At 42.2% G+C, this 14,593-nt stretch overlaps 1 protein-coding gene across 1 annotated transcript in view; it reads right to left on the bottom strand.

Annotated features, from left to right (window-relative positions):
* Window positions 1-2,320: 2,320 nt before the first annotated feature.
* ELSPBP1 (epididymal sperm binding protein 1) overlaps window positions 2,321-14,593 on the bottom strand; it is a 43,876-nt gene continuing 31,603 nt past the window's right edge. The window contains exons 6-10 of the mRNA XM_006180888.3: window positions 10,045-10,182; window positions 6,660-6,806; window positions 4,889-5,047; window positions 3,377-3,541; window positions 2,321-2,423 (exon numbers count right to left, since the gene is read on the bottom strand). Of these exons, the coding sequence (XP_006180950.1) occupies window positions 3,384-3,541; window positions 4,889-5,047; window positions 6,660-6,806; window positions 10,045-10,182 (602 nt within the window). The 3' untranslated portion in view covers window positions 2,321-2,423; window positions 3,377-3,383. The remainder of the gene's footprint in view (window positions 2,424-3,376; window positions 3,542-4,888; window positions 5,048-6,659; window positions 6,807-10,044; window positions 10,183-14,593) is intronic.

The following is a 14,593-nucleotide window of genomic DNA, read 5'->3' on the forward strand; positions in this document are numbered from 1 at the left end:
TTTCTGGATTGAACCCAGGAGCTCGTGCATGCTAAACGTGTGCTTTACCACTGAGCTCTATACCCTCCCCTCCAAGATCATTTTATTTTTAAACTTCTTCCTTCCTTCCTCATTTTTTCCTTCCTTCTTTCCCTCCTTCTGCCCGCCCTTCATTTATTCAACAGCAGCATAGGAAGTGCTGGCTAGGCGCGAGGCACTCCTCCAAGCATGGGGCTGTAGCGGTGAATAAAATAGCCCCAAACCTCAGACCTCAGAAGCTTACATCGTAATGGGAGGAGACAGACACGAAACAAAATAAATGAGTAAATATAGCCATATCTGAGTGTTAGAAGGTGATGAGAGAGGTGGAAGAAATGGAGCAGGTAGTGGGGTTAAGGATGAGGAGGAGTTGCCATTCTAGGTATGGAGTTCATTGAGCACTGGGGTGGGGGGTGTGTCTGGGGAAGAGGTTTCAGACACAGTATAGTGCAAATGCAAAGGCCCTGAGGCAGGAATGTACCTGGAGTGTTGGAGGAATAGCAGGGAGACCAGGGTGGCTGAAGAGGGGTCAGAGTAGATCAGGGGTAAAATCATGCAAGTCTGTTCTTAGAGGCTATTTCGAGAACTTCAGGAGGGTTTGGAGCAGAGGAGGGACATGGTCCAGATCACCTTTAAAAGAGGACTCCCGCCTCCTGTCTCAGCTCTGTCTCACTCCATCTATACACTAAAGTATCCACCTACACACTCTTTCGAGCACCTGTTCAATATATTTGCTGAGTCCCTACTAGTTGCCTGGCATTTTCCCAGATGATGGGAAAAGAGCAAGGAGAAGGACTTCAAGGAGCTCGCATTCTAGAGCCCTGCAATCCAGTAGGATCTTTGACAATGGTGGAATATTCTAGACCTGCATCGTCCTTTATGGTAGCCATGAGCCACGTGTGGCTATTGTGTGATAATTGTGGTGAGTGAGGCTGAGAGACTGGATTTTATTAAGTTAACAACATTTTATTAATAAATTATTGATATTACAAATTACTTAAGCTTACACAACCCCGTGTGGTCAGCGCATGTTCGTGCCATGAGTCGGATTATTCTAGGTCCTAGAGATAGCCTGATGATAAAGTCTTTGCTTTCTTGGAATTTATAGTGCAGTGTGGGGGTGGTGGGGGGAGAAAAAAAATCACTTAAGGGAAGTTCAGACAAGGATGAATACTTTGAGGGAGGTAAAGTGGAGTGGTTAGATACCCAGAGAATTGAAGGGAGCTGCAGAGGTGGCTTCACTAGCTAGAATGGTCAGAAAGGGCATTTCTTAGAGACGGGCTGTCTCTAGTTGGGTTCCCAGAGTTGCTCCTCTGTCTGAGAGTGGGAGCATGCAGTTTTATCAAGGAGTGTCCTTGGGATCGATACCTGGGGAAGGAACTTGGATTGGGCAGAGGGAGATGTTGAACGGCAATGCAAACTCAAGCAGTGGCTTGAGTGGAATGAGTGAGGGCACAGAGGTATAAAACGAGCTGAGGGAAGGTGCTAAATGAGATGGAGATGTGGGATCTGGGCAGAGGAGAACTATGCTTCCTATGGCATTTTTACAGGATCAAGTGAGGAGTGGCTCAGGTTGAGCTAAGCTACACTGGAAGAGATCTACCATAAATTTTCAGGCTTCTTTCACATCCATGCAACATAATTTTAATTTGACAACCCGATGGGAACCAGATGAGATTGAATGGCTAACGTCTATTCCTGCTATCTGGTTGTAGTGAGGAACAATGGTAGTCATTGCTCAGAGGGTATGAAGGAGGATGAGGACAGGGAGGGAGAAGAGGAGGATGGAGATAAGAGGGAGGTGGAGGGGGAGAGGGAAGAGGAGAAGGCAGGCAGGGATGGAGAGGAGGAGAAGAAAAATAACATGAGGTTGCATCTGGGCTCACGAACAGCTTCTGTAATCGATTATTGATGTCTGTCATGGGCACAGAAAAGGAATAGTTGAGGCAGTCTTGCAATGAATTTTCCACCTTCCATTTACTTACTAATTTATTTATTAATGATTTTATAAGCACTTGCAGATGCTCTACCCCAAATCTGTGATTTCCCAGAAAGAGACAGCAGGCTGCAATGACTTCCTAGGTCCCTGGGCTGAGAATCTGATCTTCCCACTATGAGACTTGCCAACCCAGTCACCAATGTTTCCTCCACCACACATTTGGATCCCTCACCATATTTCTCATTTTAGGAAGCAGAAGGAGGCAGCCCCAGAGTTAATTTGGGGTAACTTTATTGGTAGTTACACCATATTTTCACTCTGTACTTCACAAAGGACCAAGTGATTAAGCAGGATGGTGGACAGGGTGTTTCTAAAGGTGATTATCCAAGCTTGAAGGATGCAATGAAAAAGATAAAGCACGTTCCAGACTTCACAGGTCAGTCTTCCTCTGAAGATGTCTCCTCCCCTTGAAAACAGAACCAGTAGAGTTCAGGTAAATATGTAAACATTGACTCAACATGTAAAGTGAATTAAGAAGTGACGGTATTGATTTTCAAGACTCAATCAGAAGATGAAGCAGCTGAATCAAAAGCACCCCTGCCCGTCACCTGGCCAGTATGAACCATAAGTGCCTCAGCCTCACCTCTACTGTAATAGGTCTGGTGGGAGGGGGACCTGCAGGAAGACAGAAGTTGGCGGCTTAGCACTAAAAATGTTCTTGGTCCTGGCCACAGACTGGGGACCACTGTAGGTGTTTTGTTTTTTTTTTAAATATCCATCCCATATCCAAATATCCCAAACCTACTCCCTTGCCTCTCCTTTGTTCAGGGAAGATAGCTTTCCCTGCCAAGCCAGACTTCAGGTCCATAAGCCACATGCACTGTAGACTTTAGAATACAGAAGCCAGATGGAAAAGACTAGAAAAAAAGGATGAAGTTGGTCCTGTGGAGATAGTTGATGGTATGTGTGCTGACGTGGGGGTGGAGGGACAGAGGATGAAGAAGATGAGTGAACCTAATCTTTTCTTTGGTTAAGTATTTGATGATGGGGGTAATGGATCAACATCATGGCTTCTGGGGAGCAGAGGAGTCTTGGATACCTCGTTACAAGTCTGTTTTTTCATTTCACATTCCACTTTGAGAAATTCCACTGTCCCAATGGTTGCCACTCAAAGCTTCCCAGACCAAAACATTGGAATGGTGCTTTTCTGGGTCTGAAATCATTCTCCCACCTCCTCCCCCTGCTCTCCTGCTTGACACAGACATTCCAATTTCTTCCAGCCTTCTAAATTGGGAAACTGTCCCAGTCTTCCACTACCCACCCCTACCTATACCCATACTGAGTCCACTTTCTCTCCGAGAAACAAAACTCACTTTGCTGGGAACCTCAGCAAATCATGCTGGAAGGAAAAGATCTCACCTTTGCATCAACAGTACACCCAGGTGTGGTCCTGGTCATAGTTGTAAGAGGTTGCACACCACAAAAGGTTCTCCTCTGATCCTTTTCTGGTGCAGTTAAAATAATTCTTGTTTTTATAGTTGAATGGGAAGTGGCAGGGAAAGCCAGGAACCAGTGAGGAAACTCCTGAAGAGAAGAGGGAGGTAAGAGGGTTACGCCCGTGTCTTCATGCCCCAGTGAAGGTTTAAGCTTCATCACTGCATGTGGTTGTGTTGTTTGGGCATTGCTCAGGGGCTCCTGATGCAGGGTGAACTACTGACCTAACCCTAAGTGTCAGAAAAATTTTCTTCCCTCAGAAGCTACTCAACTTTAGGACTAGGGAAAGGGTGGGGGACAGACTGGAGGAGTGGAATGGGGACAAAGGGCAGAGTGAAAGCAGAAGGGGTCCTGGAGATGGAGGAGAAAGACAAGGTTAATGTCACCAGGAGAACTAGGGATCGGAGTGGAAGGCATGCAGAGGACAAAGTACAGGATGTCCTCTTTATTCATTCACAGATCTCGAATTTGCAAATTCGCCTACTCACTAAAATTTATCTGGAGCCCTGAAATCAATAGTCATGGTGCTTGGGTTGTTGGTTCACGGACATGGTGGAGTTTGCAGATGGCCCCTCTGGGGAGGTATAGTGTTGTTTGCCTTTCTGTCTGCTTTGATTGGCAACATGGACTCCGGAACAATTAGATGCAATTTGTAGAAGACGGCTACATTGTGAATAATTTTTGTTCAATAATTTCGTTCAATAAATTTTGTTCAATAATTCCAATAATTTCTCTCTGGTAGACAAGATAACCCCTAAGGTTTGATTGCCCTTTAGGTGTGAATGGATTTTGTATCTAATTTAGCAATCTAGTTTCAGCTCAAAATTTTCTTCACTGACTATATACAGTCAACCTCTGTATCTGTGAGTTCTCTGAGGACTCAACCAATTCACGGAATTCAATACCCTCCACTGGTGAATCTGTGGATGCAGTGCTCGTGGATGTGGAGCCTGCGGATGTGGAACTCGCGAGTACCGAGTGCTGACTATTACACCATTTTATATGAGACTTGAGCATCCATGGATTTTTGCATTGGTGGGGATGTGGGAACCAATCCCCCACGGATGCTGAGGGAGGCTATATGTTTTTTGTAAGTCCTTTGAATTGGCTTTACCATCCTTCTACTTCCCTTATTAATAGATTTTTAAAAAATCTTAGCATGCACTGACTCTGTGTTTGTGTGTTAATATTTTGAAAATTTTATGTTGGTCCCCCATCTCTTGGATCTTCAGCGGACCCTATTTTGCCTGTTGCATTACAGTTTTGTTTATGCTATTGGTTCATCAGACCCATGAAGGGATGAATCTGCCTTATTCATCACTATATCCCCAGTGAGCAGCACAGGGTCTGGCACACAGTAGGGATGGAGTGGACGTTTGTTGAGTAAATGAGGGAAGGCATCCACCCACGCCCACCCAGTCCTCTTCCCCACGTTACTGGTGTCGGCACAGAGACTCCACTTTCTGTCATTATCCATATTCTCCGTGGTTGGGCACCAGAGCTTGTTGCTTTCGTCCTCAATGCACTCAGAGATCACATTATTTCTGTAGATGGAAGGGAAGATGCAGGGCTTGCTGAAAGAATTTCCCCCGTAGTCTGAAAATAAAGATGGAAATGTTACAGGTCAAGCAGAGATGATGAAATGGGCTTCCATTTATCACACATAAACTACATGCCAAGCTGTATCTCACGAACAGCAGTGTAATACTGAACACTCTCAAGCAAGTTCTTGGTGATATTATTCCCACTTTACAGATAAGTGAGAGCCAAAACCATCAACATCCAGTTTACTGTTTACATTCATCAGACTTTACTGGTCCACAGACCTCATCAACGCAACTCTTCAGTCTAGGAAATTGTTGCCCAGGAACACAGAAATTGCAAATAACTTTACTGTTCACCTCAGGAATTTCCTGAAAAGTCACTTCAATAACCACCAGAACTTTCAACTTTTCAGTAGCTCAAAAGACTGTTTAATCTTTCAGACTCTTTGAATCGTTCTCAGAAATTTAACCTTGCCAAGACCACCAACTCTAAACTCTATTTTCTGTATTATGATCCATACTTAATCCTAAGCACATCCCCACATTGAAAGACCCCAAGAACTTATTAATGCCCTGACTTTGCCCTTCCCCTGCAGGACACTATGAATACTCTGTCAAGGTGGTAATCTCCCTTACTTCGGTAAGCAAAAGACTCAGTATTGCCTAATTAAACAGGCTGCTTTGGTGGTGTTTTAAAAGAAGCCAGAATTTGACTAAGTCAGTACTTAGTGGTTAAGAGCATGATTTCTACAAATACATGTAGGTGTATGACTGAGACATTGTGCTGTACACCAGAAACTGACACACTGTAACTGACTGTACTTCAATCAATCAATCAATTAATCAACAATTCTTTTCAAAAAGAGCATGATTTCTGAAGCCTAGACTTCCTGGATCAAATCACAGCTCTACCACTTAGCAATTGAACATCTGTGAGCCTTAGTTTCCCTATCTGTAAAATGGGGCTAATAATCAAACGTTTTATTTTTTACCTCATAGGGTTTGTTGTGATGAATAAATGAGTTATTGCATGTGAAGCACTTAGAACAATGCCTGACATATAGCAAATGTTTGCTATAAGTTCACTATATTATGATCATTATCATTTTTATTATCTAATGTCTCCAAGATCACACAGCCAGTAAACTGCAACAGCAGACTTCTAACTATTAGAATTCTAACTTCAAAGCCCAAGTTTTGACTCCTGGCTCAGATGATAGGGAAGGTGGAAAACTCATATTTCTTAGGCATGTGGTATGTTCAGGACACCACAGCAGATAATTTTTGAAAGTGAACTCTCATTTTACAAAAGCTCTTGAAGGCAGATTTAGTGTCCTTATTTTGCAGTTAACAAAACTGACCAAGAGATTCAATAACTTTCCCCATGTAGATGGTGAAACCAGAACTAAAGGGTACCTTTTCTTCTAGTACCTTTTCTTGGGCATCTGTTTGATAATTTATGCAAATTCTAGAGCATGGAACATGGCCTCAGGACATTCCTGTCCCTTGTGGTTGTCATGATGGACTCTCTGAGAAGAGATTGGGTTCCCAGAAGTATTTCTCCTAGTTGCTCTGCTCTCTATTCTGCCATCATCCCCTCGTGAGCATCCTTGCTGTGCACCCTCCTCCCCACCAAACACATCATCCTTGCTCCAGTGCCTCACCATTTGTCTCACAGTACTTCCACTGCTGCTTCTCATCAAAGCTGGAGGTGACTGAGCACCACAGCCTTCCAAAGATGCTGCCTTCTGTGATGCACTTTTGATAGGATCTTCCTCGATAGATAAAGGGGAAGATGCATCGTGGGTAATCTGTACGGAAAGAAGTCCAGTAGTGGTTTGACTTTCTCTAGTCATTCCTAGGACAGAGTCATTTAATCTTCAGTCAGTCAATCAACCAACCACCAAAGTCCAGGACAAACATCAGGTTTGGAAGAGACTTTATACATTCATTTTATCAAGCATTTGGGAAGGAAAGCCTACTTCATATATGTTCACTCTTGAAGCTTCTCCAGTAGGGTTCCTAATCTCAACCCATGGTGCCCCTCCCAGGTGAACAAATGTAACATAATTCACATGGGGTTTTTAAAAAGAATCTGTTATTTTCACCAAAAGACTTACAGGAATAAAGTCAAAACAAAGAATTGCTATGGTTTATGACCAACCAATGAAGTCAAGGTTTTGATATACACAAAAAATGTTAAAATTACAGGAAAAAAATCAAATGTCAGTGAAGTCAAATATAGTAAAATTATCACCTAGGTGCTGGTGCCTTACTGCAACTTTCAGAAATAGACTGATTCTCCCACCACAAATGTAGGACAACAAATATAGTTTCCAGTATTATGTTTATAGTGAGTGGATGTACTCATGCACAAGGAGGGAATCAGGGTCATTGGGGGGAGAGGGAGGGACTGTCATAGATGAAGGAGTGAGTGAAGTCTTCCTTAAGCAGGTGACATTTGAAAAGACACCACACAATATGGAGAAGCCAGCCCTGCAAAAATCTGTGGGGAGTGAGTTCCAGGTAGAGGGAATAAAAGCGTGAAGAGTACAAAGACAGGAAGGCATTCAGAATATTCGAGAAACATGGCGACCACTGTAGCTGGAGCTCAGCAGGCAAAGAATGGAGTGGTAGAAGATGCAGACAAAGGCCAGGTCAGGTAGAGCTTCACAGACCAAGGTGAAGGGTTTTCTTTCTCTCTTTTTTTTCTGTTACATTGTATAAGTTCCTTATATATTGTGGATATCAATCCCTTATCCAATATATAATTTGCAAATATGTTCTCCCATTCCATAGACTGCCTTTTCGTTTTGTTGATGGTTTCCTTTGCTGCACAGAAGCTTTTTGGTTTGGTGTCATCCCATTTGTTTATTTTTGCTTTTGTTGCCTTTGCTTTTGGTGTTAAATCCAAACAAATCATCACCAAGACCAAGACCAAGACAGATGACTAGGAGCTTACCACCTGTTTTCATCTAGGATTTTTATGGTTTCAGGTCTTTCATTTTGAGTTGATTTTTGTCTGTGGCATAAGATAGGGGTCCTATTTCATTCTTTTGCAAGTGGCTGTCCAGCTTCCCAGCACCATTTATTGAAGAGACTCTCCTTTCGCTCTTGTATATTCTTGGCTTCTTTGTTATAAATTAAATTGACCATAGATGCATGGGTTTATTCCTGGGCTCTCTATTCTGTTCCATTGATCTATGTGTCAATTTTTTATGCCAATACCATACTGTTTTGATTACTCTAGCTTTGTACTATAGTTTGAAATCAGGACACTTGATGCCTCTAGCTTTGTTTTTCTTTCTCAAGATCACATTGGCTATTTGGGGTTAGGGTATTCCCTGAAATGTGATGGTGAGCCATGGAGGGTCATGAGCAGGGGCGTGGTACTGCCTGACTTAACCTCAAAAGGTTACTTTGGCTGATACGTGGGGAAATAGATGAGGGATGTTGCTGTTTAGCAATATTTGGGGAACAAAGAGTTGATGGTGATTTGAAGAAAGGTAAGAGCATTGGAGGGGTAGGAAGAAGCTGAAGTTGGTATCTATTTTGAAGCAGAGTCAATGAGCTAGTTTGGGATTCGCAGATACACATTACTATATATAAAATAGATAAACAGCAAGGTCCCACTGTCTAGCACAGGGAACTATATTCAATACCTTGTAATAGCCTATAATGAAAAAGAATATGAGAAGATATATATACTTATATTTATATATATATATATATATAACTGAATCACTATGCTATACACCAGAAACACAACATTATAAACCAACTATACTTCAATTTAAAAAAAAGGCAAGACTTCATCTGAGCAGGAGCCTAGATGATTTGGCTGCATGAGGCTGAATCAAAAGCAAGTGTTGAATTCTTTAATCTGTTCAAAACAATAAAATGATGGAATTAAATATCTCTAGACCCTGACTGTGTCTGTGTATAAACTCTTGGCAGAATTTTGCCTCCCTTTTGCATGTCTTAAGCATGTTCAGGGACTTCTTTTTAAAAAAAAAAATGTCTGTTTCTAATTTTCTAATTCAGTTTCAGCCAGTTGCTCCTGATCTGCATTGTCTGAACTAGAGTGGAGGTTTTCAACAGAAGCAGGACACACACACATAATTTTATTTCTTTATCATGCTGGGCAGATATTGCATTTTTTTACAAATTGAAGGATCCTGGCAACCTTGCATCGAGTAAGTCAATCAGAGCCATTTTTTCCAATGGCATTTGCTTACTTCGAAATTAATAATTAATGTGTGCTCTGATTCCTCCGCCGACTGGCCGTTTCTCCATCTCTCTCCCTCATCCCAGGTCTCCCTGTTCCCTGAGACACAACAATATTGAAATTGGGCCAGTTAATAACCCTACAGTGGCCTCTAAGTGTTCAGGTGAAAGGAAGTGGCACACGTCTCTCACTTTAAATCAAAATCCATAAATGAGTAAACTTAGTGAGGAGGGCATGTCGAAAACCGAGACAGGATGAAAGCTTGGCTTCTTTTGCAAACAGTTAGCTAAGTTGTGAGTGCAAACAAAAAGTTCTTGAAGGAAATTAAAAGTGCTCCTCTAGTGAACACACAAGTGAAATGACGGGAAAGTGAAACAGCCTTATTTCTGATGGGAAGAAAGCTTGAGTGGTCCAGGTAGAGGATCAAATTAGCCACAACCTTCCCTTAAGCCAAAGCCTAACCCAGAGCAAGACCCCAACTCTCCTCAATTCTATGAAGGCTGAGAGGGGTGAGGAAGCTGCAGGAGAAAAGTTTGAAGCCAGCAGAGGTTGGTTCATGAGGTTTAAGGAAAGATGCCGTTCCTTCTGGTCAACTTGTCTTATAATATTACAATGGAAAGAGCATAATTTTTAGCACTAGTATTCTTGACATTATTAACTATTATTAAAACTTATTAATGCCTTTCAGGGCATTTTCTATGCACACATACATATTATAACTTGTCTGCCAAAAATATGATCATATTATATGCAGTCCCACATTCTCTTTTGTAATCCATCATTTCAAGAAAGCTGCCAATGGGACGGTGTGGACCACTCACCTTCGACCATGCAGTATTTCCACTTTCCATCATAAACAGTCCTGGTTGCACACCAAGGGGAGAAGCTGTTGGCTCTGGTGCAAGAGAAGTAAGTAGAACCCTTGTAGGTGAAGGGAAAGACACATGAATCTTTCTTATCTGAAGGACAGAGGGACAAAATGGGGGATTAGTCCCAAAGAATGAGCCAAGGATGAGACTTGGTCTGGTTTTCATGATGGTCTGAAGGCTACACGTGTAGTCTTTGCATCCAGCCTCCTAATGACAGAAAGGTGTGTCCAGTTTATGTTTGGACCAAGGGTATTGGGGATGAGTTTCATAAACAATGAAGGCAACCCAAGGTACACCGTTCCTCCAGACCACTGCTTCTGCAAGCGGGCAGCTCTAAGGTCACGCAAGATACATCTGGTGAATCACGAGATCCTGTTAGATAACGTGGAGACACACATTAAACGATTTTGAAACATGGACTGAAAAACGATTTCCTTTTTCAATGCTCTTTCAATCCTTCTGATTATACCAAAGAGAAAGCTTCGATGTAATGCTAGTCTTTCTCTACCATGTCTCTAATACTTAATAATCTCCCCTTTTAACAAAAAGAGAGGGCAGGACTCAGGCTCAAAGCCTCCTTCGGACAAGGGCATCTAGTAGAATTTGATAAAAGGATCTTGTTCTCATGATATTTATTTTTATTTGTACTTCCTATTTATGGCAAGTAGTAGTGCTGTCATGGATTATAGAGCTGACACTAACTATTCTTTTAAAAGAAATGTATTAAAGTGAAGGAAAGGGAGCACATTTAAAGAAAAATGTTGAATACATAGTATTTCTGGTGGCATAGATGTGGCAAGTATGACAGGGTGACACTTGGATGAGTAAAGTTTAGGAAACACAATTCTTGACCTTTCTATTCTTCTGTACGAGGACCAGGGCTTTATCTCCTTTTAATTAATTTTTTATTTTATTTTATTTTTCATATATTTTTATTGAAGCGTAGTCAGTTTACAGTGTTGTGTCAAGTTCTAGTGTACAGCATAATGCTTCAGTCATATAAGAACATACATATATTAATTTTCATATTCTTTTTCATTATAGGTTACTACAAGATATTGAATATAGTTCCCTGTGCTATACAGTATAAACTTGTTGTTTATCTATTTTATATATATTAGTTAGTATCTGCAAATCTTGAACTCCCAGTTTATCCCTTCCCACCCTCTTCCCCTCTGGGAACCATAAGTTTATTTTCTATGTCTATGAGTCTGTTTCTGTTTTGTAAATAAGTTCATTTGTCTTTTTTTTTTTTTCAAAGCTTCCACATATGAGTGATATCTTATGGTATTTTTCTTTCTCTTTCTGGCTTACTTCACTTAGAATGACATTCTCCAGGTCCATCCATGTTGCTTCAAATGGCATTATTTTATTATTTTGTATGGCTGAGTAATATTCCATTGTATAAATATACCACAACTTCCTTATCCAGTCATCTGTTGAGGGACATTTAGGTTGTTTCCATGTCTTGGCTATTGTAGATAGTGCTGCTATGAATATTGGGGTGCAGGTGTCTTTTTTAATTAAGGTTCCCTCTGGATATGTGCCCAGGAGTGGAATTGCTGGATCAGATGGTAAGTCTATCTTTTACACAGTGTATCCTCAGAACCTAGAATCGTGACTTGCTCATAGCAGATGTTTAAGAAATAACTGACAGAATAAAATAAGTCTGGGAAACGCCAGATGGTATAGGGTTAGTTTCCTTTAGCGAAGGACTTGTCAGAAACGTCCATATGCAAATGAGGATTGAATTCGCAGGAGCAGTATAGAGTGTATTGAGTTTTCCTTTTTTCCCCACCACTCAATAGCTCCAGAGACTAATGATCCTTGAAACACATCTTAAGTTCTTCATTTCATGAAGAAGCAAATGAAGACCCCCATAAGATAAGGAGTGATTTGAAGTTAATAGCTTTTTTTTTCAGCAGAACTAGAATGAGGACATGGATTTTCATCTACTAGTCCAAGATGATGGCTTCACTCCTTGCCTTCATGTGCCTCCTTTCCTCCCCACTTCCTGCCTCCTCCCAGATATCATGATGGATTACTGTGAGTACGATACTCTCATAAGTTGTTTGTGTGTGCACACACATATGTGCACGCACACGTGTCTTCCCGCACGTGTATGTGTGTGTGTTAGCTCATGTTACAAAGATGGTGAGGCAAAGCTTCTGTGTCCTCACCAAATCCAGCTTCCTTTTCTTTCTGAGCTCATCACTAGAATCCATTTTTCAGCCTTTCTTATAGTTACGTGGGACCATGGAGTCAATTATGGCTCATAGGATGTGGGTGAAAATGATGTTATCATTCCGTGCCTCAAAAAGTCCCAAGCACCCTTCCACACCCCTTTCTTCCTCTGTCTGCCAGCTGGGTCTGGAACAGTGGTTCTCAATGGAGAAAGGGTGATTATGACCCAGCTTCCCCAGGGGACATTAGGTAATGTTTGAAGACATTTTTGGTTGTTACAAGAGAGAGTGGGAGACACAGGTAGCTCTGCTACTGGTATCTACTGGGTAGAGGCCAGGAATATTGCTAACCATCGTACCATGCAGAGGACGTGAGTCCAGAGCAAAGAGTCACCCCAATGTCAATAGTGCCAAGGTTGAGAAACTCTGAAAAGGAGGACCCTGCAGAGAATGCTGAGGCCTTAGGGGATGGTGGCACCACAAGACAGAAGGGTCCTGTGTCTCTGAATTACAACAAAAGAGACTTCCCACCAAACACCCACACGGAAGTTCAGACAAGTTCAATGTGAACCTCTATTGAGTTAAGCCACTGACATTTGGAAATTGTTATAGCAGTTAGCCCATTACTAACACAGATGGACAAGACAGTCTCTCTCTTCTGTCTGTAATCTAGCAGCTCCACCCTTGTTCTGGATCAGATTCTTACCCTGATTACTTTGGCAAAGGCCGTGAGAGGGATGAGAGATGGATTGGGAGAAAGCAGAGAAGGCCGATCTCCTTCTTTGAGACTCACCAATGGGTTGATGCCATTAGGGAATCCTTGAGTAACACTGCATTTTCCACCTCTGGGTCTCCTCTGGGTCTCAGAACTCTTTGGTCTTGGTTTTGTAAAGTTTAAAACAGTTAATATCTAGAAAGGGCTTAGAAAGGTATCCAGGCATGACTGCCACTCAACAAAAGTTAGTCATCATCATCTTCAACTTCATCATCATCAATGATTTTCCTCAACCAGTAATACCACTGAGTATGTGGGACGCTGGTGCTGACGGGGAGGGCAGGCAGGTACCCCTCCCCCCACCCCGTACATAGAATTAAGTATATCCTTGGGAGTTGTTAGTAAAAATCAACACATAATAGATACTATTAGCCATCTGCAAAGTAATCCAGCAGATGGTCTAATCTTCTTAACTGGGTTAAAATCCTCCATAATCCGGGGCCCTGCTGACCTCTCTGTTCTCACTCCCTGATTAACATTTCCTTGACCTTACTCCGTGGTCCTTCTTGTCTCTGGAGTTCTGCTCATGCCCTTCATCCCACCTTGAATGCCCTTCCTCTCTGTCTAGTTTACTCCCTGCTCATTCATCCACTAAGACTTGGCTCAGCCTGGATTAATTCTCTTCCTCCCTCCCATCATACTCTGAGCCACTCTCTATAAATGGACTTACCAATTTTTGAAATGATAGAATTGTCTGTTTACTTATCTCTCATTCCCACTCACTGTGAGTTCTCTGAGTGTAGGGAGTGGGTTTTACTTATTGCTCTGTTTCTGGCCCATAACACAAGTGCCTGGCACTTAGGAATCACTCAGAAAGTATGTATTGAATAAATTTGTCTGTAAATCTGTGCGGGGTTGGGGTGGGGCTTGGAGATACTGAGTTTCAGCACAGAAATGTTGGGGGGGGGGTCGGTCTCAGGAAAGCATGACCAAAATGAGACAGTTTGACAATAGAAAGGCTGACAATTACCATACTTCAATATATACACACATACATACACACACACACGCGCGCGCACGCACGCACACACATACACACAAAGAAAAGAAAAAAGAAAAGCTGACAAGCAAGTACATTGTCTGAATAAACTATATGTTCTCAGCCTTCTAGGGACTTGTCGGTTCTTTTGGGAATCTGAACTTTGTCTCTAGGAAAATGCTCGTGTGCTCTGTGGTAGACACTGCTGTGTGTTCACCAAAACCAGCTTCATTGGCCTCCCAAACACACTGCTAAACTACATTTCCCAGACTCCCTTGCAGTTAGGCATTATGTGGGTCCTGGCCCTCGGAAGTGGGAGGAAGTGATATATGTAACTTCATGGCCTGGCCAAAAAAACTCTCCTCCCAAATCCTCCAGACTCTCTTGATCCTTGTCGATCAGCTAAAAGCAAAGAAACCACAAAGTACTCTCACGCCCTAGGGGATGGTGGAACCCAGAGACAGAAGGAGCCTGGATCCCTGCTGACCGAGTGTACCCTCAACGGACTTTGTAGGAACAAGTAATAAAATGTTATCGTGTTAAGCCACTGATAATTTGGAATGT

This window comes from Camelus ferus, chromosome 9, assembly GCF_009834535.1.
Source record: "Camelus ferus isolate YT-003-E chromosome 9, BCGSAC_Cfer_1.0, whole genome shotgun sequence".
Lineage (NCBI taxonomy): Eukaryota > Metazoa > Chordata > Mammalia > Artiodactyla > Camelidae > Camelus > Camelus ferus.